Source organism: Aspergillus aculeatinus (assembly GCF_003184765.1).
Source record: "Aspergillus aculeatinus CBS 121060 unplaced genomic scaffold BO66scaffold_55, whole genome shotgun sequence".
Taxonomy (NCBI): Eukaryota; Fungi; Ascomycota; class Eurotiomycetes; order Eurotiales; family Aspergillaceae; genus Aspergillus; species Aspergillus aculeatinus.
Window position 1 is genome coordinate 129,312 of NW_020291524.1, and position 22,587 is coordinate 151,898.

The 22,587-nt window shown below is 52.4% G+C and overlaps 5 protein-coding genes across 5 annotated transcripts; 3 read left to right on the forward strand and 2 right to left on the reverse strand.

Moving 5' to 3' along the window:
* Positions 1 to 81: 81 nt before the first annotated feature.
* Positions 82 to 1,527, reverse strand: BO66DRAFT_394988 (ELYS family protein). Its single transcript, XM_025648122.1, has 3 exons — positions 1,329 to 1,527; positions 1,031 to 1,263; positions 82 to 967 (listed from the first exon to the last, which is right to left on the reverse strand). Exons 1-3 carry the CDS (start codon positions 1,480 to 1,482, stop codon positions 389 to 391), a joined length of 966 nt encoding a protein of 321 aa, XP_025499806.1. The 5' UTR covers positions 1,483 to 1,527; the 3' UTR covers positions 82 to 388.
* A 415-nt stretch (positions 1,528 to 1,942) lies between these two features.
* smc4 (condensin subunit SMC4) lies at positions 1,943 to 6,937 on the forward strand. Its single transcript, XM_025653152.1, has 5 exons — positions 1,943 to 2,551; positions 2,621 to 5,562; positions 5,614 to 6,366; positions 6,422 to 6,499; positions 6,553 to 6,937. The coding sequence occupies exons 1-5, from the start codon at positions 2,092 to 2,094 to the stop codon at positions 6,646 to 6,648; spliced, it is 4,329 nt and encodes a 1,442-aa protein (XP_025499807.1). The 5' UTR covers positions 1,943 to 2,091; the 3' UTR covers positions 6,649 to 6,937.
* Positions 6,938 to 14,212: 7,275 nt separating this feature from the next.
* BO66DRAFT_192394 (folliculin domain-containing protein) lies at positions 14,213 to 16,237 on the forward strand. Its single transcript, XM_025642460.1, has 2 exons — positions 14,213 to 14,469; positions 14,745 to 16,237. The coding sequence occupies exons 1-2, from the start codon at positions 14,458 to 14,460 to the stop codon at positions 16,116 to 16,118; spliced, it is 1,386 nt and encodes a 461-aa protein (XP_025499808.1). The 5' UTR covers positions 14,213 to 14,457; the 3' UTR covers positions 16,119 to 16,237.
* Positions 16,238 to 17,918: 1,681 nt separating this feature from the next.
* Positions 17,919 to 20,704, reverse strand: grc3 (putative RNA processing protein Grc3; the record flags this gene model as incomplete). The annotated part of the gene is made up of 5 exons (XM_025653153.1): positions 20,644 to 20,704; positions 20,175 to 20,565; positions 20,001 to 20,127; positions 19,639 to 19,950; positions 17,919 to 19,589 (listed from the first exon to the last, which is right to left on the reverse strand). Exons 1-5 carry the CDS (start codon positions 20,675 to 20,677, stop codon positions 17,919 to 17,921), a joined length of 2,535 nt encoding a protein of 844 aa, XP_025499809.1. The 5' UTR covers positions 20,678 to 20,704.
* Positions 20,705 to 21,142: 438 nt separating this feature from the next.
* On the forward strand, positions 21,143 to 22,070 carry BO66DRAFT_414709 (DNA-directed RNA polymerase I subunit RPA34; the record flags this gene model as incomplete). Its single annotated transcript, XM_025649488.1, has 2 exons — positions 21,143 to 21,243; positions 21,302 to 22,070. The coding sequence occupies 2 exons, from the start codon at positions 21,143 to 21,145 to the stop codon at positions 22,068 to 22,070; spliced, it is 870 nt and encodes a 289-aa protein (XP_025499810.1).
* Positions 22,071 to 22,587: the final 517 nt, after the last annotated feature.

Sequence of the window (22,587 nt, forward strand, 5' to 3'; positions counted from 1 at the left end):
GACTCTGTTCGCCGCCTTCTGGGAACATTTGCCGTATTTGGCTTGTACCAACAATACATCCAGAATACTCCCTGCACTTACCCTCACCTCTCTGCTTGTGCTCTGATGGGTCTTTACTTCCTTGCTTATTGCAAAGCACACTCATACATTTTCATGCTCGAAGAATGGTTCACCCTCTATGAGTGTCGAAGTTCATAGTAGTCATTACCACGCCTGTTGTCTATGCACAGTAAGTAGAACATAGAAGGAACAACAGCAACTATGTCCTCTAATCGTTATGCCAATGCATCATAAAATTACATTAGTCCCCAGGTGAACTCCTATGCTCCGAGCAAAATCCCATCAAGTTGGCTTCGAGACAAATTGGGGCCAGCACCGACGCTGTGCCTCAGGACCGTTGGTTAGCGCCGTTGGTCGACGATACGAGTTTCGAATGGGCCAGGCTTTGGCGCAGAACGTCCCAGTTCAATCCATCGACCTTTTCCCCACCTAGCGACTCAAGGTCGGTAGACAGTCCATTCAACTTCCCTGTCGCTAAGCGTCGCATCATGACCGTATCTTTATGACCATGGAGCCCCCGAGCATTGCCCCGGAGCAGAGACTCCTCGAACCATTCTTCCTCCTGCTCATCGAACGGGAGACCGATCAGTTCCATAGCCCTCGCACTTCGCGCGGGGCCGGCCTCGCTCGTCAGGACAAATTCAATGAGCTTCTCCAGGTAGCTCTGACGAAGCTCTTCATCATGCTTGCGCGTGAAGTAGAACGCCTCGGTTACGCTTGCGCGGCACATGGTCTGGAAGAAGGCCCGCTGAACCTTCTCGGTAGCCAATGGCGGGGCCACGGTAAGGTAGTATGCCATGACAAGGCTGTCGTCGTGTCTGGGGAGGGTTGGAAGGGTTAAAGCGTAGAGGATTTCGTCGGGAAATGTGGGGATGATGGAAGGCTCAGTCAAGTATTCGACAGCTCGCTGCTCATAGGCGATGGTCAGTCATCTGCAGTCGGCTATCACATCGGCGAAGATAAAGCGTACCTTGAACTCCAATCTGTCAAGGTTCCAGAGACCGTCTATGAACAGCCTATACTTCTCCGGTAGGTGACACCGGCGGGAGAACTGCGTAGCCGCATCGTTGCTGGCGCCGCGGCAATCTTTGAGGATGTAGTATATCAACGATTGCTTGTGATGGATGTCGAGTGGAGAGGATACGATGTGTCCGATCAGTGTGCGCAGGTCAGTGTTCGACCGAGGAGGGTAGAGCCGCGTGACTATCAAATTGTGCCTGGTCAATCCTTTGTTCGAATTTCCAACCTTGGGGAGCGGAGAGAGCTACCTGCTTTGACGCCGAGCAATCCCAAGAGTCTGTCTGCAAAAAGCCGGTCCTCTAAGGCGCGGCGATTTGAGATGATCTGTTCAATGAGCTTGCCATCATAGCTGAAGTCCTTATTGAACTGAAAGATGGAATCGAAATCCTCCCAAGGCGCCATCTTGAGCAGTGCTGGCGAGGTTGAACACACTCCTCTGGAATCTCCTCGAGCGCCGACGGTAATATTGAAGCCGATATTGACAGTACCGTACGGCTCGATCGGTACATGAAGGCGGTGGGGCATGTGACTGAAAGATGCAAATGTTGTGGCAGAAAAACAACACTATTCCGCTTCGGGCGGCGATGTAAACAACCCACTTTCCACCTGCGGCGCTTTCAAATGTCAACTTTGGCACCTGCACAACGCTTGAGATTCCGCCTTGATGCAGCACCCACAGGCGACTAACAACAGTACAGCATAATGTCGTCAATCGCCAGAGGCCGGCCATCCCGGCGCGCTGCCCCTCGCACAAGTTACGTCCCAGAAGAAACGCCATCAGACGAGGAAGATCCTGGAAATGTCACCCCCACCGCGCCGTCCCGCCACGGGGATGACGACGACGAAGAGGAGGGCGAACGTACCCCGGTCCCCAAGAAGCCCAGCGCAGTCAAGAGATCATCACGCAGACAAGTCACCGCCGAACCGCCGGCTTCCACATCGAGTGCCGCCCGCACGACACGCAGACCCCGCAAGTCGAGGACGGTGGACCCGTCGGAGTCGTCGCAACTGATGGATGAGGGTGAAAGTTTTGCAAGCGTCAGAGAGCCAGAGGAGCCCACTACATCGAGCGCTCCTCGCACGACGCGCAGGACCAGGAAATCGAGGACAGTGGAGCCGTTGGAGTCGTCGCAGTTGCTTGACGAGGGTGAAAGTCTGGCTAGCATCAGAGAAACAGAAGAACTCACTGCACCGAGTGCTCCTCGTACTACACGCAGGGTCCGCAAGTCGAGGGCTGTAGAACCATCGGAGTCATCGCAGTTGATAGATGAAGGTGAAAGTCTTGCAAGCGTCAGAGAACCGGAGGATCCGTCAACAGCTGCCCCTCGTCGCAGAACACGCAAATCAAGGGCAATAGAGCCGTTGGAGACATCGCAGTTGACGGAGCCTAACGAAGAGGGTGAGAGTGTTGCGACCGTGAGAGCACCGGGCTCTCCGTCTGAGGAAACTCCCGTTGCAGTGAAAACTCAGGGTATGATCTCACCCCGCGAAAGTCGCATCTTCACGCCCATTGTGGACCATATCTCATTTTCGAATCTAGAGCCCTCCACATCCCCGCAGCCGCAGCCTCGAATGCAAAGAGAAAGCGTTCCGCCACTCGCCGATATTACAGATGCGGCTGTGAACAAGTCCCCGTCGAAGTCGCCATCGAAGTCCGTTGAAGACGAAAAGCCGCAGATACCCGCAATCAACCCGAATACAGCATTGCTCGAGAAGCCCATGGACATCATGCTCAAATCCCGGTCAGCCGCTCCGTCGGCCTCCCAGGAGCCGTCAGGTCCGACCAGTCGCTTGATGATCACTACCCTGGTCATGATGAATTTCAAGAGTTACGCCGGGAAGCAGATCGTGGGCCCCTTCCATGCATCCTTTTCCTCCGTTGTCGGGCCCAATGGATCCGGCAAGTCGAACGTCATTGATGCATTGTTGTTTGTTTTCGGATTCCGAGCGAGTAAAATGCGTCAGGGCAAGATCTCGGCTTTGATCCATAACTCGGCCAATCACCCAAACCTGCCCTCCTGTGAAGTTGAGGTTCATTTCCAGGAAATCCTTGACCTGCCCAACGGCACCCATGAAGTAGTCCCAGATTCCCAACTTATTATCTCCCGAAAGGCTTTCAGAAACAACAGCAGCAAGTACTATATGAACGCCAAGGAAACGAGCTTCACCGCCGTGACGACGCTGCTCCGTGATCGAGGTATTGATCTAGACCACAAACGCTTTTTGATTCTTCAGGGCGAAGTCGAGTCTATCGCCCAGATGAAGCCTAAGGCTGCCAACGAACACGAGGATGGACTCTTGGAGTATCTCGAGGACATCATCGGAACTTCGAAATACAAGACGCCTATCGACGAGGCGGCTACGGAGCTCGAGACACTGAACGATGTCTGTGTCGAAAAAAATAACCGTGTCCAGCACGTTGAGAAAGAAAAGGTTGCTCTCGTAGATAAGAAGGACAAGGCTCTGGCTTATATTCGGGACGAGAACGAGCTTTCTGAGAAACAGTCCGCTCTCTATCAGATCTACATTGATGAATGCGCGGACAACATTCGAGTCACCGAAGAAGCCATTTTACAGATGCAGGAACTGCTGAACATGGAGCTCGAAAAGCACGAGGGTAACGAGTCCGGGATCAAAGAGCTTGAGAAGGCCTACAAACGCGGAATGCGAGAATACGAAAACATGGAGAAAGAGGTGCAGGCAATTGTCAAAGAAATGGCCAAATATGACAAGGAGAACGTCAAGTTCGAGGAGAAAAAGAAGTTTTTGGTCGGCAAGCAGAAGAAGCTAGAAAAGACCATGCAAAGCACACGCCTGGCTGCTTCCGAATGCGAAAGCCTCGTGCAGAAACATTCCGATGATATCGAGAAGAAGACGAATGAGACCTCTGAGCTTGAGAAAGAGATGAAGGCCGAAGAGCAGGAGCTGGCTGAGATTCGTGAGAGTCTCAAGGGCAAAACCCAGGGACTTTCAGATCAGATCACTGCGAAGCAAAAGTCGTTGGAGCCTTGGGATGAGAAGATCAACAAGAAGCTCTCGGCCGTCGCTGTGGCGCAGAGTGAGCTTGACATCCTTCGCGAGCGAAGCAATGCTGGTACTGTTCTGCTCGAGGAGGCGCAGTCGAAGATCTCTTCCATCGAGGAAACGCTGGCAACCAAGGAGAACGATCTCGAGGAACGTAAAGCTCAGAAGACTACCCTTGAAGAAGAGGTTGCTAAGCTGAAACACGACCTCAAGAAATATGCTCAGAGAGAACCAGAGGTACGAGCCCATGTTTCTAGTGCTCGACAGAGAGCCGAGGAGGCAAGAGCTAGTCTTGCAAGCACTCAGAATCGTGGTAGCGTTCTGTCTGGTTTGATGCGCCTCAAAGAGTCCGGTCGTATCGAGGGCTTCCACGGTCGGCTTGGAAACCTCGGTATGATTGATGAGAAGTTTGACGTTGCTATCTCGACCGCGTGTCCTGCCCTGGACAACATGGTGGTTGATACGGTTGAAGTTGGTCAGCAATGCATCGATTATCTGCGGAAGAACAACCTTGGACGAGCCAACTTCATCCTACTCGATCGTCTTCCGCGCCGGGATATGTCCAAGGTCTCTACTCCAGAAAAGGTTCACCGACTCTTTGACCTGGTCAAGCCCAAGGACCCCAAATTCGCGCCAGCTTTCTACAGTGTGATGCAGAACACGCTAGTGGCCGAGGACTTGGAACAGGCCAACCGCATTGCATATGGTGCGAAGCGGTGGCGAGTTGTAACCCTAAATGGCCAGCTCATCGACACTTCCGGAACGATGAGTGGTGGTGGTACCCGAGTCGCACGGGGCGCCATGTCGTCCAAACAAGTCGCTGACACAAGCCGTGAGCAGGTGGCCAAGCTTGAGGGTGATTTGGAAGAGACGGAGAGGAAGTTCCAACACTTCCAGGAGAAACAACGGCAGATGGAAGCTGCGATCCGGGAGAGAATGGATGAGATCCCACGGGTGGAGACCAAGATCCAGAAGATTCTGATCGAAATCGAAAGTGCCAATCGCAGTCTTGCGGATGCTCAGCGTCGCGTCCAGGAGCTGAGCGCCCAGCATAAACCGTCCAAGACGGATGCCAGTCGAGCTGCAAGCCTTGAGAAGCAGATTGCCGCTTTAGAGGAAGAGATTGAAGATCTCCGCGAACAGAAAGGTGGTATCGAGGAAGAGATCCAAACTCTTCAGAACAAGATTATGGAGGTCGGTGGTGTGCGGCTCCGTGGACAGAAGGCCAAGGTCGATGGCCTCAAGGAGCAGATCAGCCTATTATCTGAGGAGATCTCGAACGCTGAAGTCGGCAAGTCGAAGAATGAGAAGCTCATGACGAAGCATTCGAAAGCCCACGCCGAGGCGGAGAGGGAGCTGGAGCATGTTGCCGAGGAGCTTGAGAAGCTGAACGAGGATGTGGCCAACCAGGCTAGTGATGCATCTGGATGGAGGCAAAAGGTGGAGGAGGGCCAAGATGTAAGTTATGGTGTAGTATCGGCTTCAAAGCAGTTGGCTAACTTGTGACAGGCACTGGAAACCAAGAAGGAAGGCCTCCAGGCCATGAAGACTGAGCTTGATGAGAAGGTCGCTGAACTGAACGAGTCTCGAGCCACGGAGATTGAGATGCGCAACAAGCTTGAAGAGAACCAGAAGGCTCTCGCGGAGAATGAAAAGCGCGGGCGTTACTGGCAGGACAAATTGTCCAAGCTGACGCTGCAGAACATCAGTGATCTGGGCGAGGAGCAACAGGCGACCGAACTTCAGGTGTACACCAAGGATGAGTTGTCCGAGATGAACAAGGAGTCGTTGAAAGCCACCATTGCTGTTCTCGAGGAGAAGACTCAGAACGCATCCGTTGACCTGGCTGTCATTGAAGAGTACCGCCGCAGAGCGGCTGAACACGAGGCTCGCTCGGCCGATTTAGCCACTGCTGTTGCATCGCGAGATAGTGCTAAGGCTCGTCTTGACGGTCTCCGGTCGGCCCGCTTGAACGGATTCATGGAAGGCTTCGGTATCATCTCCCTTCGCTTGAAGGAAATGTACCAGATGATCACCATGGGAGGTAACGCCGAGTTGGAGTTGGTCGACTCGCTCGATCCCTTCTCCGAGGGTATTCTGTTCTCCGTCATGCCACCGAAGAAGAGTTGGAAGAACATCGCCAACCTTTCTGGTGGAGAGAAGACACTGTCCAGTTTGGCGCTGGTGTTTGCTCTGCATCATTACAAGCCCACGCCTCTCTATGTCATGGACGAGATTGACGCCGCTCTTGATTTCCGTAACGTGAGTACCTTCTGTTGGATTTCTACCAGTGAGTCTCCAGCTAATAGGATATTAGGTCTCGATCGTGGCCTCTTACATTAAGGAGAGAACCAAGAACGCCCAATTCATTGTCATCTCGCTGCGAAACAATATGGTAAGTTTACTTGCTGCTAGCTGTGCGGTCCATACTAATGACTGTTGTTCTAGTTCGAACTCGCCTCGCGACTCGTCGGCATCTACAAGGTCAACCACATGACCAAGAGTGTGACGATCGAGAACAAGGACTACATCACCAGGCGGTGATTGTGTGGGATAGATGCGTGCTCATAGTTTTTGTATGTATTCGGAACGGGTTGGATAGGTTAGGCAACGGTGTGCGGGTTTGGGAATCTCTTGCTTTTTTTTCCTGCTCTTACTCCACGACTGGAAAGGATGATGACAATGATGACTTTTTTTCTCTGTGACTGGGCACTGGATTAGTGCGGTTCTTGCTATGGTATGCGGGGATTTCTGCTTTCATGTTCGGACGTTTTCTCCGTTTCTGGTTTCCTTTTCGATGTGGATTCTTTCAGAATAGGGTATATATTTTGACTACTACATTTCATGACATGCTAGCAGTAGGACTGTCCAGCAGGCGTGTAAGACTGCGCGGTGATCAGTGCTTTGGCAATGTTCCATCCGTAGTGCATGCGTTCCGGCCCACTACCATGGTTCCTAAAATATACCATGCTACCTCCTGGCAGTAAATCGGTGCTGTAGCTAAGTCAGTACTTGTTTAGTCCACAACTATCGACATATCTCAACAAACAACCAAAACAATTCATCCAGCCAACGCGATCCGACGCCTTATATATCCACTCATACAGGTATTTAAGGCATCCCGCCAATGTCAACCAGGTCATCCCCGATGCATCTCTCCCTTCCTAATCAAGATACCGTGATTATAGGCTACAGTATGGTACCTAGCTATGAGCAGGCGCGGCCCCTCCAGGCTTCACCCGCATAGTCCCTAATCCAGCCTACCTACCTTACCCTCCATCTACCCACCCAATGTCTTCGTCATGATGCATAGTCGATTGAAGAGTGGGATCGGGATGTCCACGGCAGAGATAGACGGTGGGACCGTCGCAAAGAGCTTCAAATTGCAGGGTGGGTAAAGGTATACGCAGTGGAGAAGAGCTAGCTAACTGAGTCTAGTGTCTAGTTAATGAACCTCTGCTTACGATTCCATATACTACTCATACTCTGATGTTGTAAGTTCCTCGATTAGTCGGGATTTGAATTGCTCCTTTCCTTCGGCTTTGTTGTGAGGCTAGTTGTTTTCTGCTCGCGTTTTTGGAGAGGATTCTCCTCTGGTGAGTTTTGGTATTTGGTATTCAGATGCATGTCTTCGAACTTCGGATCTGGGATTTGGGATCTGGGATCTGGGACTGGGGGTGGGTGGGTTAGGGCTTACGTGAGGATGGGACTGTTCAGTACTCCGTACATCAACTAACGTTAGTGCCTAGATGTATATTATGGGCATGGAGGGGTGGCGATGGGTTCTTGAGTTGTTGTTTGTGATTGCTGTAGAATGCTTTGTAGGATGTGGTGGTGGGGTTTACTGCTTGTTGGAGCTTGAGGGAGAGGAATAGGATGGACTGGCCGTGGCGGGAACGGAACTGGGGCCTTGGGACCGGGACTGGGCCCAGCTGAAGCTGGAGCTGGAGCCGTATGAACGGGGTGGGCTGCTCCGTTCTGGACACTCTCGACTTCTGCTGATGATGGCAATGTCTCGAGCGTGATTTGCTGGTCAGTTATTGGAGTGGTGTAGGTGACAAATCCAGGTCTTCTGTTTGGAAACCAAAGGAGAAGTTGTTAGGTAATGTTAACTTCAATTCCAGCAGCGGGCTGCTACCGCTGGATCTATAGGATCGGGTGGTATAGTACATGGTATGCTTTAGTTACTTCATGCTGGTGAGTAGCCTACGGACATTAAAGGATACGTTCTTTCATCTATCTTCTACACGGGATTGAAAAGCATAGACCACTCACTGCACAGGCCAGGTTGGTCGAAGTGGAAAGAAAGGACAGGACAGGACAGGACAGGCAGAGGATATTCAGGAACCAACTCTCGACCTCAACCCACTTTTTCCTCCCGCTCAGTGTCAGTGTCAGTGTCAGTTAGACCTAGACTAGGTAGACAGGAAGTTTAGCTGCTGCTAGGTCTTCGGCAGCAGTGAACCGGTATGATCGCGACGGAATTCACAAGGCTCGGTAGGGCTAGCCTGAACCGTGGAAATTGCCTACTCGGTCGTCTTAACTACTCAGCTAGTTCGACCTTGCAGAGTCAGCATCAATCTAATTCCCGTAGACACTGCCGTCCAGCTACTAAGTATCTGCTTCCCTTCAGCTGCTCCGAGCAACCGAGTGAGTTCTCAAGCTTAAACCCAGAGACCTGGGCAACCGAGAACAACCCATATGCAAGAAAGCGGAGAATCATCGGCTGGAATTGCTGCCCTTGTGGCCAAGCATCAAGATTGAGACAATTAGACTACTACATCCGATCAAAAACCGCCGGTGGTCGAATTGAGCGAATTGACTCAAATGAGGCCTTTTTTGGTTTACCTCCTGCCGTGGTCGTTTTCCTCCTTCCGTCGCGCGGTGTCAGGTCTTGATCCACTTTCGATCCAATCACACGATTGGATTGCCACGTGGAGTTCAGGTCCTGGTGTCTGGATGGTCGAGCAGGCGATGGAGGAGGAGGGGTGGAGAAACCTGACCTGAGAATTGAAAAGGTCCCACTTCTTTTTCATTATTCTGTGAGTGGTTTTGTTCTTCCGCCGCCCGGACTGCGCAGTGGGTGGTGCCGTTGCCGGTTGGTTGCCCTAGCATTTGCGTTTACCCGCCACAGCTTTCCTTTCGCTGATCCGCGTCTCCTCGTCGTGTGCCTTCCTTCCTCTTCTCGTGCGGTGCTTTTCTGGCAATGGTAAAGTAACAAGCCGTTTCCGCGGTAATCTGTTTGTATGGGTGGATGTTGTACCATGGATGGTGAATCGGAACTCCTCTTGCTGATCATCATGGGCTATGATCGCAAGGCGACCTCATCATCGGTGTGATCCAGCGATTCTTGCACATTGTGGTTTAATCCGAGTATAGTGAACTCCAAAAACTGCAGCGGCGAGGCTGAGGATAACCCTCGATAAGCGCGACGCGGTTGTCCAAGCAGAGATTATCGGAAAAGCTACGGAGTACCTGCTGCACATCCATGATAGTACAACGATATGACTTATCCAGCCAGGCCCTGAGATAGGGGTTTACTGATAACACCTATCGCTTCCCGTCAAGCCAAGTCAAATCGCCCCTGGCATACTACGTAGATAGTGTAGGTAGATGGATAGATCGCTTCCTTTCCAGAGTCGATCTATCACGACCGGACAGGGACTCTGCGATGACCCCGGGGAAGTAGGGCAGACCAGGCAGCAATTGGGGGCCACCTGCATGGCAGTAGTCGACCGGTCGGGACTGTGAGTCGGTCGGTCGCCGGCGATAAGCCAAGGAACAAGAAAGAAAAAACGAAGTGGTCCATGGCTAGAATGATCCATGGCCGCCCAAAACACACAGTACATTCACGATGTACTGATGTACTGGGTACGGTAGGTGTAGGTACTGTACGGAGTACATCGAACTAACTCGCCTAACTTGTCAACCATGACTATGATGCAGTGTGACGTGATGACCAACCCCAGTCAGTCAAAGTCAACAAAAGTCAACAGGGAAGCTGCCCGGGCTATGTCCAGTCTAGTTCAGCTTACTCCGTATGGTGTCGGCTTAATTTCGTCGAAATTTCGAGAGTAAAGACACCCTGCCCCTCCTCCCCGGATGATGATGATGATGATGATGAATGAGACATTCTTGTTGCTAGGACAGAAAACAGATAACAAAGTTACCGTAAGCTGTCAGGTAAGGAGAAACAACCGATAACTGCAGTATACATTAACTTAAGTCGTCTAGACCGTGGAAACTGTCATCAGTGCATGAGGGGGGAAATGCGAATAATATGCGAATTTAGCTACCGCGGAAGCAGCAGTAACCGCTCCAGTAACAGCCATATGCGCTATGGATGTAGGTGCTGCACTCCGCATGCAGAAAATGGAAGCAAGAACACATCCGCGTGGCTAGGAGGGGTTCTTGAGCTGAATGCACAGCAATGTTCGAGAGAGGGCAATGACAGTAGATGGACATGCATTCTCCTATCTAGTAACTACTAGGTAGTAATCTAGAGAGTACCGTAGTTCAATGCCGTGAGCCGATGAGGGTTCAGGGTTCTTTCCCGGAGTTCCAGTTCCGCTGCCGTTTTTCGCAGGATTGGAATCCATCCCGGGTTGGGCCAATCCTCAACCCGACCGCGAGCAAATCGGAGCGTAAGGAATTGGATTGAAGCGACTCGAGGGGTTCTACTCCGTAGGTAACCTTGAACATTCCACCCATCCTTTGTTGTCTGACTCGAGCATGGATACATCTGAGTACTGCTCCGTACCTCGGACTATCTGACTACATTGCTCATTTCGGGACGAGAAGGAAGAGAGAAGAAGTAAAGAGGATAGAGCGAGACAAGGGAAAGGTCAAGTCCTTTCTTTACACAGTTATAAAGTTCTAGATTGCTTCGGGTTTAAACTTCAAGGCAAGAAGTAAAGCCCAGGCGGTAGCGGGGAAGGATTGCGTTGCTCATCTCCAAAAGTCTTGTACTGTACTCAGTCTACCAACTTCCACCGTATCTACTCCAGACGAGATCTCCTCCGCGTCGCAAGCCCATGACGATCAGCTACAAGAAGTCAGGGCTTGGATCATCTCATTATTGCGACGCAATGAAATCAATCAATCTTCCTACAGCCCGCGGAACGAAACACCCAACCAACACCGCATGTTTCGTCGGGTCTCAAGCTGGCCATTTATCCGACCGTTTCCTTTGCCTCCTTTTTTTTTGGTTGCCCTCGCTTTTCTTTTTCCGTTGATATACCCCTCTACCTGACTATTTGATCGTCCTTGCGCGGGCATGTGACAGGCAGGAAGTTCTCTCGCATTTCGACTCTTACTGAGTTGGGTTTAAGGTCCAGTGGTGGCTGAACCCGCACGGGAGAACAGAAGAAATCATCCAATATTGATTGATTACAAGGGGGTTGTACTCCCGTTCCTACGGCCCTACATTACTCATGTAGTGATGATGATGATGATGATGATGTTGACGATGATGCCGATGCTGGCAAGGTGGCGGCGATAGTCATGCCAATCCCCGATTCATGGCCCGTCTGGATAATCTCATTCCGTCCAGGGCCCTCTTTTTTTTTGGGCGGTCCATCAATGAAATGAGGGGATAAGGCTTAGAGTATGTGTATGCGCGTCAAGATCGAGAATTGTGATGCGGCGACGACGACGGAGAATGGGGAACTTCTGCCAGAGAGGAACTCACCCCGCCCACTCAGCCCACTCTTTTTCTTTTTTGGTACAGACTTACCAGCTACTACCTTACTGTACATGTACTCCGGAGTTTCACTCCATACTTCCCTTCCTCTGCCGCTGCCCGCAGGGAGGTAAAAAAGTAAAAGTATACCAAACCCTGGTTTGCGCTATCGGCTATCTCGGACATGGGGGCGGCAATTATTTGATGTGTATTATGTACGGAAGTACAAGAATGAGTACGTATGGAACGGAGTATGCTGCTCTGTGAGTGTGAGTGTGATCGATCTCGCTGCCGGGGTGCTTTCTTTCACAGTGGTCAGTCAATTGGCATTTGATCTAGCTTGTGATTTCCTACTCGGCTCCTGCATGACATTTTTTTTGTTTTTTTTTTTTTTTTGCTTTGCTGCCCAGCTGGAGGATTGCAGATGAGGAAGAAGAAAAAGAAAATACTGCACTTGAGTATGACGACCAAAACAAAACAAAACAAAAAATTGACGAAACAAAACAAAGTAACGGTGAATACGAAAGAGATGAGGGGGAACAGATGAGGAGCGGAGAGAGAGGGAACCGAGAACGGAGGAGGGCCGTGGAAAAAAGAAGCAGCCAGCAGTGAAATATGGTCGAGCAATGATCAACAAAGAGTAAGAGAGAAAATAAGAGAGTGAGAGTGAGAGTGAGAAATACCTATTCGGCGCATTCCAGTTAATTGAAGGGGATCCTTGCCGATACTACTTGGCTGATCGGAACCAACAGCCTATCTGGGAATATATCTACGGAGTGTTGGAGAAGGGGAGCCCAGGCTGACCGGGGATTCCGCAGAACAATGGGCGTTCATTGAGGTAGGCTTATGTGAGTATGTCGAGCACGAGAGCGAGTGTGTGTGTGTGTTGTGTGTGTTGTGTGTTCGTTGTTGTGGTATGTGCGTGTACAGTATGTGCGTGTACAGTATGTGCGTGTACAGTATGTGCGTACAGTAAGTGTGTGTGGGCGAGTCGACTGGGCTAGAAGTAGAGCATCTCCGGTGGGAACCAATTTGACTTCTTCCATCTGCCGTTCTATAGAGCTTCGATTGCGTAAAACGAAGCAGATTAGCGGCCAGAGGCCGTCCCGTCAAATTGGGTACGGAAGTTTGCTAGGGTCCTTCGGGCGTTTGGCAAGTACCGCCCAAGGGTTCCGAATGGGGATTCTGGTTATCACTGAGTACCATTTATTTTCTCCGAGGTCGCTGCGTTAGTAACCACTTTGATTTACCTAACTTACAGGCTACACAGTGTCAGGCGCTGTTTCTTCCTTACAGCCGGCAGACACTATGGTTCGAGGATCGGCACAGTTATCGGATATGGTCGTGATGAAGGAAGGGGAAAACGAGATAGATGACGAGTATAGTACTACGTTCCACGCTCTCGTCCCGAGTCAGACTGTCAGCAGCATCAGCGATGAATGCTTGTTCTGGTTTTTCAAGTGGCTTTTTTCCTGCTAAATCGCCTTAGGCCGAAACCGTTTTCTGTCGGGCTCCATCCGGCTGACGGGCTGAAGGGCGACTAGTAGTAGGTAGTCTCGGGCTTCTTTTAGGTGACCATTCATCGAAGGAAAAGGGGGGAGAAAAGAAAGCCTGAGGTAACTTAACGTTAGTCTATTTTAATCATCTATACGGGGTATATCCAGCGGGACTCTGTTGCTGCTACGTATGAGTGAGTACTTTGTAGTGAGGGAAACTTTCCCACAAAACATGGAACGAAGAACTGATGGAAGTATGGAAGTATGGAAGCACTACTAGGTATAGTTTTTGGCCACTATGTATACGACTCAATACTTGTGCTTGGTAATCTGGCTGAGTGAAAACCTTCATTGGCGATTTAAGCCTTCAAAGTGGGTATGGTTACGTTACAGTTGACTGTGTTATTACTCAGTTGTTACCCAGTTGTTACCAAACCAACACCCAAGCCGGCACAGGCCAGACCAGCCCATTCAGTGTGAAGTTAGTTAGAGCACTTGAGTACTTCTGCTGCCGATGCACTCCACTCCACTTCCGGCCCTGGTCCCTCCCTCCCTCCCTCTGTCCAGGCTCCTCCTTCCACTAAGTATTCCCCCCCCCCCTTCCCTTTCCTTTCCCGATTATTATCAGAGGCTCACTAAACAATATCAGGAAAATTAAAACTAAACTAAAACCCAAACTAAACTAAAACCAAAATGTGTCTGTGATTACTATTCTACCTCTCCGTACTCCGTACCTTGTTTCCGCTCTACCCTCTTCGTCTCGGTCTATGTCTCGCTCTCTGTCTCGCTCTTATTCCGCCGCATCCCCAATTTCCACTTTTCTTCACTTTCTCGCCCCTCTCTTCCTTTTCTTACTTCTCCTCCGTGTCTTTGCTTTTGTCCCTGCAAGCTGGTCTTTGCAGTTGCAGATGCACTGACTGACCATTGCTTGCTTGTTGCTTACTGATTCCAATTTTCCCACTCTCTGGTTCTGGGCCAGCCTCACCCAGAATTATTCCCTCCCACACACCCATCTCCAATTCCTCCTTCTCCCTTTCTTCTCTGTGGTGGTCGATTTGCGTCATTGTCTGAGATAACCACCACTGTCGTCACCTACATTGCAACCTGGAAAGCATGTATTGCAACAATGGTCTAGTGTGGTTGTTGGGTTTCGCTAGACCTTAAGCTTTCGCAGACATGGATTTCATAGTAAGTGGCGCCCCGGTCTCTCCCTCTCCTTCGTCGCAATCTGGTTTGGTTCTACCCGTGAGAATGTGTGCCTGGGATGTGTTACGATCAATCGGATTTCTAAAGCGCATGCAATCGCATTGTCTCCTGCATTATCTCGCCCGCGACTGGACGCAATGATGTCTGAGACATGCGTGCGACATGGCAAGGGGATTTTTTTTTGACTCTGCTCCTGTTCCACCCCGCCCTTCAGCCTCAAATCTAGCGCGCCAGTGGACTGACCGACGCGCCTCTAGCTTTCTTTGACGCATTTCTGCGAGGTGCATGGTCCAACCTCGATCATTTGCTCGCAGGTTCTCCCTTTCGCCTGCCAACAATGCTATCCCGAGCCTTCCGACTATTCTCCCACTGATACCCCTGCCACCTCTCACGACACCGCTTCCTCCCATGGCATGCAAAGTCAGACAAACAGCAAGCCCCCTTCAGCCGCTAAACTATCTGAAAGGGGCCCGGAAACCGGCGACCGGTCGCCTCGGATGGAAGACCACCCGTATTTTTTGAAGACCAAGACCCCACCCGCCGAGAGCCAGCAACCTTCGAGCCATCTGGGAGGCGCGGAGGGGGACACCTGTGCCAGTTGTAGTTTGACGCTACCAGAGAATGTAAGCAAGCAGCTACCACCGGGGGCACCGGGGGCACCCAAGAGTGATGGCAAGGGTCGGAACGGTAGTCCGGTCCTGCGCTCCCGGCAGGTTGTCTACACCTGTGGCAATAGTTCTGCTGATCATGAAGATGGCGACCCGCACGTCCATCAATCCTATCCGGAGTCTCTCCATTCGTCCTCTGTTACGTCAGATGCTTCTTGCCACTCACACATTCTCACCTACCTGTCCCTGCGTGGACCTCCAAATCCTACCGATTACGCCATCCTTCGTCGCTCGTCGATCCGGACCCTGAGTTGTGAGCTCTTACCACGCGGACTATCTTCCGGACCCTTGAGTTTCGGGGACGGAATCGCCGGCTATACCATCGCGTTCGTCTTTCGTCTTCCCGATCCAATGGCTCGTGGGAAACGACGCAGCTACGCGTTCCTCGCCTTGGCGGGCAGAGATGGGGGCAGGGCATTCCGGGCCTCCCCCGTCATTTGGCGAACCTTCGGGCGCATTGCCGCTGGAATGGCAAACTCAGCAGAGAAGTTCCAGGAGGAAGAGAAACGCCGGGAGGAGCAGAACAAGCGCCCTGACAGGGACGGAAATAAACCATACACCCCTGTTTCTTCATTCCTCACTGGACGTGCACTGGATCCGGCCGGTCAACTCCGCCGGCCTGGGCCCGTTCGTGCAAGGAACCTATCGGAGATCACGGGTAACCAGTACATTTTCGCGGAAATCCACGCGCATTTTGTAGCTCTTCTCCAACAGCTTGGCCACCAATTCGGCACATACCCGGTCTCGGAAGAGCAAATCATCAGCACTATCCGCGAAGAGGAAGGTATTGCTGCAGCGAGACGGCAGTCTACCTCTATGGCAGGTGGGAAGGAAAAGTCTCGGCGCAAAGCCTCCCAGCAATTCGATGATGATACCGATCTGGGAATGTCGACTTTGAACCTGTCTTCGGCCGCCGGACCAAAGCCTATCCCCATCACCCCCCGCCGACCTGTTGTCGCTTGAGTTATCATGGCTCACTTTTTTCAACAAGTGGATCCCCAATTTACAATCAACCGATCCACAACATATCAATCCCCGTGATGTTTTATCACACTAGCTACCACGCTTTGCTATCCCACGTGATCCTCATTTCGGACACTTTGACTGATTTTAACGGTGTTCGGATCTTTTTTTTTCCCCCTTTTCGTTTGCGGACTTATTACGGGATTCCACATAGACTACGGCGCCTTTAAGATTGAGATGGAGTTTGGGCACATTCCCGGGTTTGCTTCAGTTAGTTTTCAGCATGTCCTTAGACAAGCGGCCTCTGTTTTGCTTCACTTCTTCTTCCCGCGCCATTGTGGTGGGGATTGTCTTATTATGATACTAATTTCGAGAAGAGGGGATTATGTGGTTCATGAATCCATGATTGAATGTCAGTACGAGGCAACGAAGGATGCACTTGTGAGACATTTGGCATGCATGCATGTATGTAACTTATGGTTATGGTTTTAAGGGGTATTATGGAACTTAATCACGATTGTACTATCAGATCGAAGTAAAACTTCTGTGTATTTGCTTATCGATTCCATCGAGTCCCGAAAGACATACTGTATGCCTACAGATCTATGTGTAGAAACCGGAGATGGCGGTGTGGCTGAAAGGACCCGCAATGCTCGGAGTTTAATGCACCTTTTCTGTCGGTCTGTGTCTATATCAAGACAGTTATCAAAATGTCCGAGATAAGCTCCAATCTGACAGGCGCAGGGCGCCCATTGGCGTCGTACCTGAGTCATGACCGATTAGATATCTAGCCGACGACTGCAATTACTCTTACATCGTTAGCAACAGCCCCGACTATGTATGTAGTACAGTCCATAAGTCAGTCCATGTTGTCTCGATGATCCCCATGTGATCGGTGTCTGTGGAGCACCCTGATTGCGGGGGTTGTTATCTATCGATCAAGAAAGGTGGGTAGTTCGATGCTCTTCGCAGAGCAGACTCTTTGGGCTGGTAAAGGTAAAAGAAGGGCCGTGGGAATTAGGTAGATAATGTGGAGGAGCCCTGGCATGTCTAGTATAGGGATTGATGCGTTGCTATCGGTGAGCATTTCACTATATCATAGTGTCGACATATCCTAGTATTCCACAAGAGTGAGGGGCCATGGGATCTATACGAATATGCACCATTTTACAAGGTGCGGCGGGCGGTGGGTTTGCTTACGGGCATTGCTGAGGCGTCTGAGGCCCTTGGGGCCTTTGTGGGCGTGAGTGAGTCTTTGGGTTGGTTGGGCTTGGGTCATGTGCATGAGAGAGCCTTCCCTCCATCTTACTTTCATTTTTCTCTTACCCTTTTGGTTGCATTCGTCATTCATTTCACACTCAGTTTTGTCCCTTCAGCTTACTTTTATCGACTCACCATTTGCCCAAAGGATAGGTACCCAGCCCCCCCCCCCCCCCTCCCGTCTTGGGTCCGTGTTTCCACCGATCCCAGATACCGATGAGACCGCGTCTTCTCTTGAAGGCGCGTGCCATATCGACGACCAAGATGCGCTGAGGTCGAGACTACATAGGTACCAGATTGTCCGTGCATTAGCATTGTCTCCGATCTGGATAGCAAGCACTGACACCAAAAGTTTGTTAGGTGATATTAGATATATACCAATCCTTTCGAACAATTGATCTATACACTCAAGTCAAAACCCAGCGTACCACCTTTTTTATCTATGTCAACACCAATCCAAGAATCCATCTATATATACATCTTGCAGAAATATCGGCAGAGCCAGGAATTCCCATGTTTAGACAACAGCTACTACCCTCCCTACCACTCCCCCTCCCCCTCACTCCCACTCCCCGCATACGCCTTCTTCCGCAACTTCCACAGTCCCTTCTCCCGCGGCGTGCCCGCTGCGCCGCCCTCCGCCTGCCGACTCCGCGGATCCTCGATCACCGTCATCCAGGGCACGTTGGTGCTCGCCCGGCGGACGCGATCCTTGAGCAACTCCGCCACCCGCTGCTGGCTGCGCGCCTCCGCGGCGGCGGCGTCATCGTCGTTGTCGACGGCCTTGCCGCCGTTCCGCTTGGCGAGCTTCTCGAGCGCGTCCCGGTGGCGCTTTTGCGCCGAGCGCGCCGCGTAGTACTCCTCGCTGATCGCCCAGTTGGGGTTGTCCAGGAGGCCGCGCACGAGGACCAGCGAGTGGCCTTGTTGGCGGGCCTGCTCGATCTGGGTAGCGGGGATCGGGGTGACGAGGTCGATGGTGTGGGCGGCCGGGTCGATCGAGCGGACGAGGGCGAGTCCCAGGCTGTGAGATTTGCGCGGGTCGAGCGGGTTGGAGCTGCCGGAGCCGGCGAAGAGATAGGGGAGGGATTCGTGGGCGGTGAGGGTGATGCTGGTGGTGAGGTTTGCTGGAGGGGCGGGGGTTGGGGTGTTGGAGGGGCGTTTGTTGTTTTCGTCGTCGTCGGCCATGCTGATATCCGAGGCGGCGTCGCTGGCGTCGGCGGAAAGAACTGAAGTGTTGATGGTGGTGAATTCTGGGGTGGAGTTGCCGCCGAGAAGCGCGTTGGGAGATTCCACGGCGACGACGGCGACGAGGCTTCCATCCAGAACTTCAGAGAGGAGGTCGGGATGGATCTGCGAGCCCATGACCATGATCCCCTGGATGTCCTGGTTGGGGCCGGAGTAGTGGACCTGGAAGGGCTGCATGTGCGAGAGCGGCTGCTCGAGCCACAGCGGGTTCTCCATGTCGCTGGGCTGGGTCCTGTGAAAGTAGGACTGCATTTGCATGGACCGGAGCTGCGCGCTGGACCGGCTCACAAAATCGGTGGGTTGCGATGGGAGGATCGTCAGAGGCACTTTGGCCTGTGCGGCGGCCTGGCCCAGAGGCTCAATCACCTCGGCGGGCCCCTTTTCGCTCATGTAGACCACGTCTGAAAGACCCAGGGAGCTCACGAGGTAGGTGGCCACCTCGAGTCCGAGGCCGAAAATCCACCCGGGGTAGTTGATGATCAGAGGGCACTGGGGGTAGCTCGCCAGCAAAGAGCGGTAACGATCAATGAGATCCTTAGCCGCTAAGACGTAGTGGTCGGGGTCTTCCTTGGGGGAGCTTGCGCCGATGTGATGAGCTCGAATTATGGTGCCGTTGCGGGTATCGTCCAACGAGGGGTGAGAGAATGGAGGGCCAAAGACTGGGGAGCGAAGATGGGCAAGGTACACCTGTCCCATGGGAGAGAATTCAGGCTGGCCGGGGTCGAGATCGAGGAAGGCGACGCCATCGGTGTTGCGATAACTTGACTCGGTTTGCGGAGCAGGACTGAGAAGGTGGTTTAGTAGGTAGCGGCTGAAAGTGGACTTTCCCGAAGCCTTGGGACCACAGATCAGGGTTCGGAGTCGTCCACCGCGCTGAGACAGGGACTTGATGGCCGAGCTCCACTGCTTCTCGAGGTGCAGGGGTCGGAGATGTCTCTTCAAGGCATCATCGGCAGAGGTGTACAGCTGGAGGAGGATCAGTCGTGGATCAGACAGATGAAGGGATCGAACTCACCACTGAGAACGTGCGCTTGGTCGAGGGCGACACGTTCTTCAATGTGATCGTGTCGGCCGCAGTGTTTTTGCTGTTCCAGACTCGTTCGTACAAGGGTGACAGGTGCCTGAGACGATAGATGCCGCTGTGGCATGACATGACTTCGATTTCGGCCGCCCCGTCCACTCCAGACACGCATTTGATCACCGGCAAGGAATGCGTCGAGGGGGCGTAGACCCTGTAGACTCGAGAGGAGGGGTGCAGCTTTGCACCCATCAGGCTAACCACACCACGCTTAATCCAGAGATCGTAGTGACCGATGAAGACAAGACTCTAAGCTTTGTAAGTATGGCGATATATAATAAAGAATCGTAAGGTCGTACCATCTTCTCTTTGATCCGGACGCAGAGCCTATGCTCGTCGCTGTACACCACATTGTTCTTATTCAAGCGGGTCTTCGACAGCGGAAATTCTTGCAATTGCACAGGGGTGTCGGCGGGCGACTCGAATCTATAGATATCAGCGTAGGTTCAGGAAGCTTGCGAGGGAGGTCTTACTCGTCGCCATCTCCCTGCAGCGGCGCAAGCCCGACACCATTGGCTTCCTCGACGGCGGCAACTTCTACCTCCGACTCGATGTCTGATGAGGGTTGATTCTCGCTGGGTTGGGACTGTTCCTGAGCCGGTCGCCGTGCGTCTTTCTGCGAGCGTGTCACCCTGCGCGCCTCTTCTGCCGGTTTCTCGACCGGACCAGCATCCTTCCGTCTCGTAGATCGCCTCGGCTGGGTACGTTCCTGCTCGGCTGCGGTCGCTTCTTCCGGGGAGTGTCGGGCTTTCTTCGAAGGAGGCTCGCTGGCCGACTCAGTAGCGACCGGCTTTTCGACTGCTGCTGCTACACTTTGCGCTTGCTGCTGACGAGCTTTGCGGGCCGCGAAGGCGCTGACCGGAGCTACCAGAAATCAAGTCAGTAACGTAACAATCCACACCCGCGCAACCATTCAATCACAGGGAAAAGTCGGGGAAATACCAGCTGCTTGCGATTTCTCCGCTTTTCTCTTCATAGTTCTCGAATGAGCAATTGAAAGCACCCAGAATCACCGCTGCAATGGGCAAGAGCGAGTGGTCTGCGGCGGGACCACCAAAAAAAGGTTCATATTTGAGGCCGCGGACTTTCTCGGGTGGTCCGTGCTTCGCGGAGCAGAAAAAAAGGTTATCGTCCAAAAAGTCCGGATCGGGTTTCCTCGCAACGCAACTTGCAGAGACTCAAGCCTCGTGCATTTTGTCTCCCCAGTGTGATTGCGCTAATTCCGAACGCACTCTCATCTCTTACGCACTTCTTCTTCTGCTCGCTTCAATTCGATCTGCAACAGTGGTCACAGGGTAGCGCATAACTGCTTGGCGTTCCCGCTTCGTACGTAGCGGCGGCCACTTCAACTTTCAGCACTCGCATACCACAGATATCCTCGAGAGGCACCATGGCATTTAAGTCAGAAGAGAGAGCCCCCGTCTCCGACGACGATGTTTCGATGGACTCATCTTCAGCTGAGTCCGCGACCAGTTCGGCGGGCGAGTCGAGCAGCGAGAGCGGAAGCGATAGCGAGAGCGAAAGCACAGCAACCTCTACCAAGTAGGCTTTGCGAGAAGACTTGAATACTCTTTTAGCACTAACCGCCCTGATTTCATAGGCCTTCGGCCCACGCCCCTCAACCATACAAGGCACCCCCCGGATTCAAGTCGGTGAAACAGCAGAGTGCCCCGAAGAGCAACGTCTCGTCGCTCCTGTCCGACCTGCGCGGCAAGCAGGTTTACCACATCACCGCGCCGGACTACCTCCCCCTCTCGAAAGTCGAAGAAGTCTCGTTGGCCAAGATCATGCAAGGCAAGCCGGTCTTGAAATACAAGGGCGTACAATACGGCATCCCGGTGGAGAGCATCAAGCAGCCCGGCGTGGGCGGAGAGACCCTCCAGCTTTACGACCAAAAGACCAAGACCTACTACAGCACGGCCGCCAGCAACATCCCGAGCTACCACATCCAAGAGCTGGTGGACCTGCCCCGCGAATCGGAGGCGGATATTCTCGCAGCCGTTAAGGAGCAGGTCAAGCCTCCGCGCAAGCAGCCGAAGAACCTGAAGATGCGCTTTCACCCCGTCGGCAGCGGACAGCTGCCCCCCGAGACGATCGGGTCCAGCTCCGAGGAATCCGAAGGAGAAGAAGAGCCCACATTCAAAGTCCCCAAGTCGGCGGAGAAGGAGCGGGAAGAACGGAAGCGCAAGCACCACCCTACGGAGGAAGAAGGAGCGCCTAGTAGCGAGGTATCCCGCAAGAAGTCCAAGAAGCACACATCGTCCCAGGAAGCGGAGCCGGTAGAGGCCGATGAGGACAAGAAGAGCAAGAAGAAGTCGAGTAAGAGCCGAGACGAGAAGAAGCGGAAGAAAGCGGACAAGGCGGCTTGATTGAGGCGATAATTAGTTGTGTGTGTGTGTGTGTGTGTGTGTGTGTGTGTGTGGGTGTGGGTGTGGGTGCTATCCTTTGTTTCTTCTACGAAAAGTTGGCATTATTAGACAAGGTGTAATCTTGCGGATCTGTTTGGCATGTGATAATTCTGTGATTGCTGTCTACTTGTATATATGCAACAATCGCCTGAGTCGCAATTTGCAATAGGGTGTTCAGGGCCGGACTCTATTTTCAGACGAGGTTATTCTGGGCCCACCGCCGACAACAAATTAGTGTCGATCAACCCCGACTTTGGGTTTCGAACAAGGCTGCTAGGCGTAATTTCAAGGTTAGCCACTAACTCCTCGTACTGGAGCCTCGTGGATCATAGAGACGATAGGAGTTGCCTGCCAGGCTGCTGCCAGGACAACCATGGGACATGAGTTCGGATAACCACATAGGAGGTTGTGCTCAAGTTGAATTGTATCAACTATCCAAGTGGTGGTTTGCCAGGGTCCTCGTCCTCCTTGCGCTGGC

What these genes read in the sequence shown, in the direction of transcription:
- BO66DRAFT_394988 (XM_025648122.1), bottom strand. Translation starts at nt 1,482, where the DNA reads ATGGCGCCTTGGGAGGATTTCGATTCCATCTTTCAGTTCAATAAGGAC. An exon ending in ATTGCTCGGCGTCAAAGCAG is followed by an intron (nt 1,264 to 1,328) that starts GTAGCTCTCTCC and finishes ACAATTTGATAG; the next exon opens with TCACGCGGCTCTACCCTCCT. An exon ending in TTGACAGATTGGAGTTCAAG is followed by an intron (nt 968 to 1,030) that starts GTACGCTTTATC and finishes GCCTATGAGCAG; the next exon opens with CGAGCTGTCGAATACTTGAC.
- smc4 (XM_025653152.1), top strand. Translation starts at nt 2,092, where the DNA reads ATGGATGAGGGTGAAAGTTTTGCAAGCGTCAGAGAGCCAGAGGAGCCC. An exon ending in AGGTGGAGGAGGGCCAAGAT is followed by an intron (nt 5,563 to 5,613) that starts GTAAGTTATGGT and finishes AACTTGTGACAG; the next exon opens with GCACTGGAAACCAAGAAGGA. An exon ending in CCGCTCTTGATTTCCGTAAC is followed by an intron (nt 6,367 to 6,421) that starts GTGAGTACCTTC and finishes ATAGGATATTAG; the next exon opens with GTCTCGATCGTGGCCTCTTA.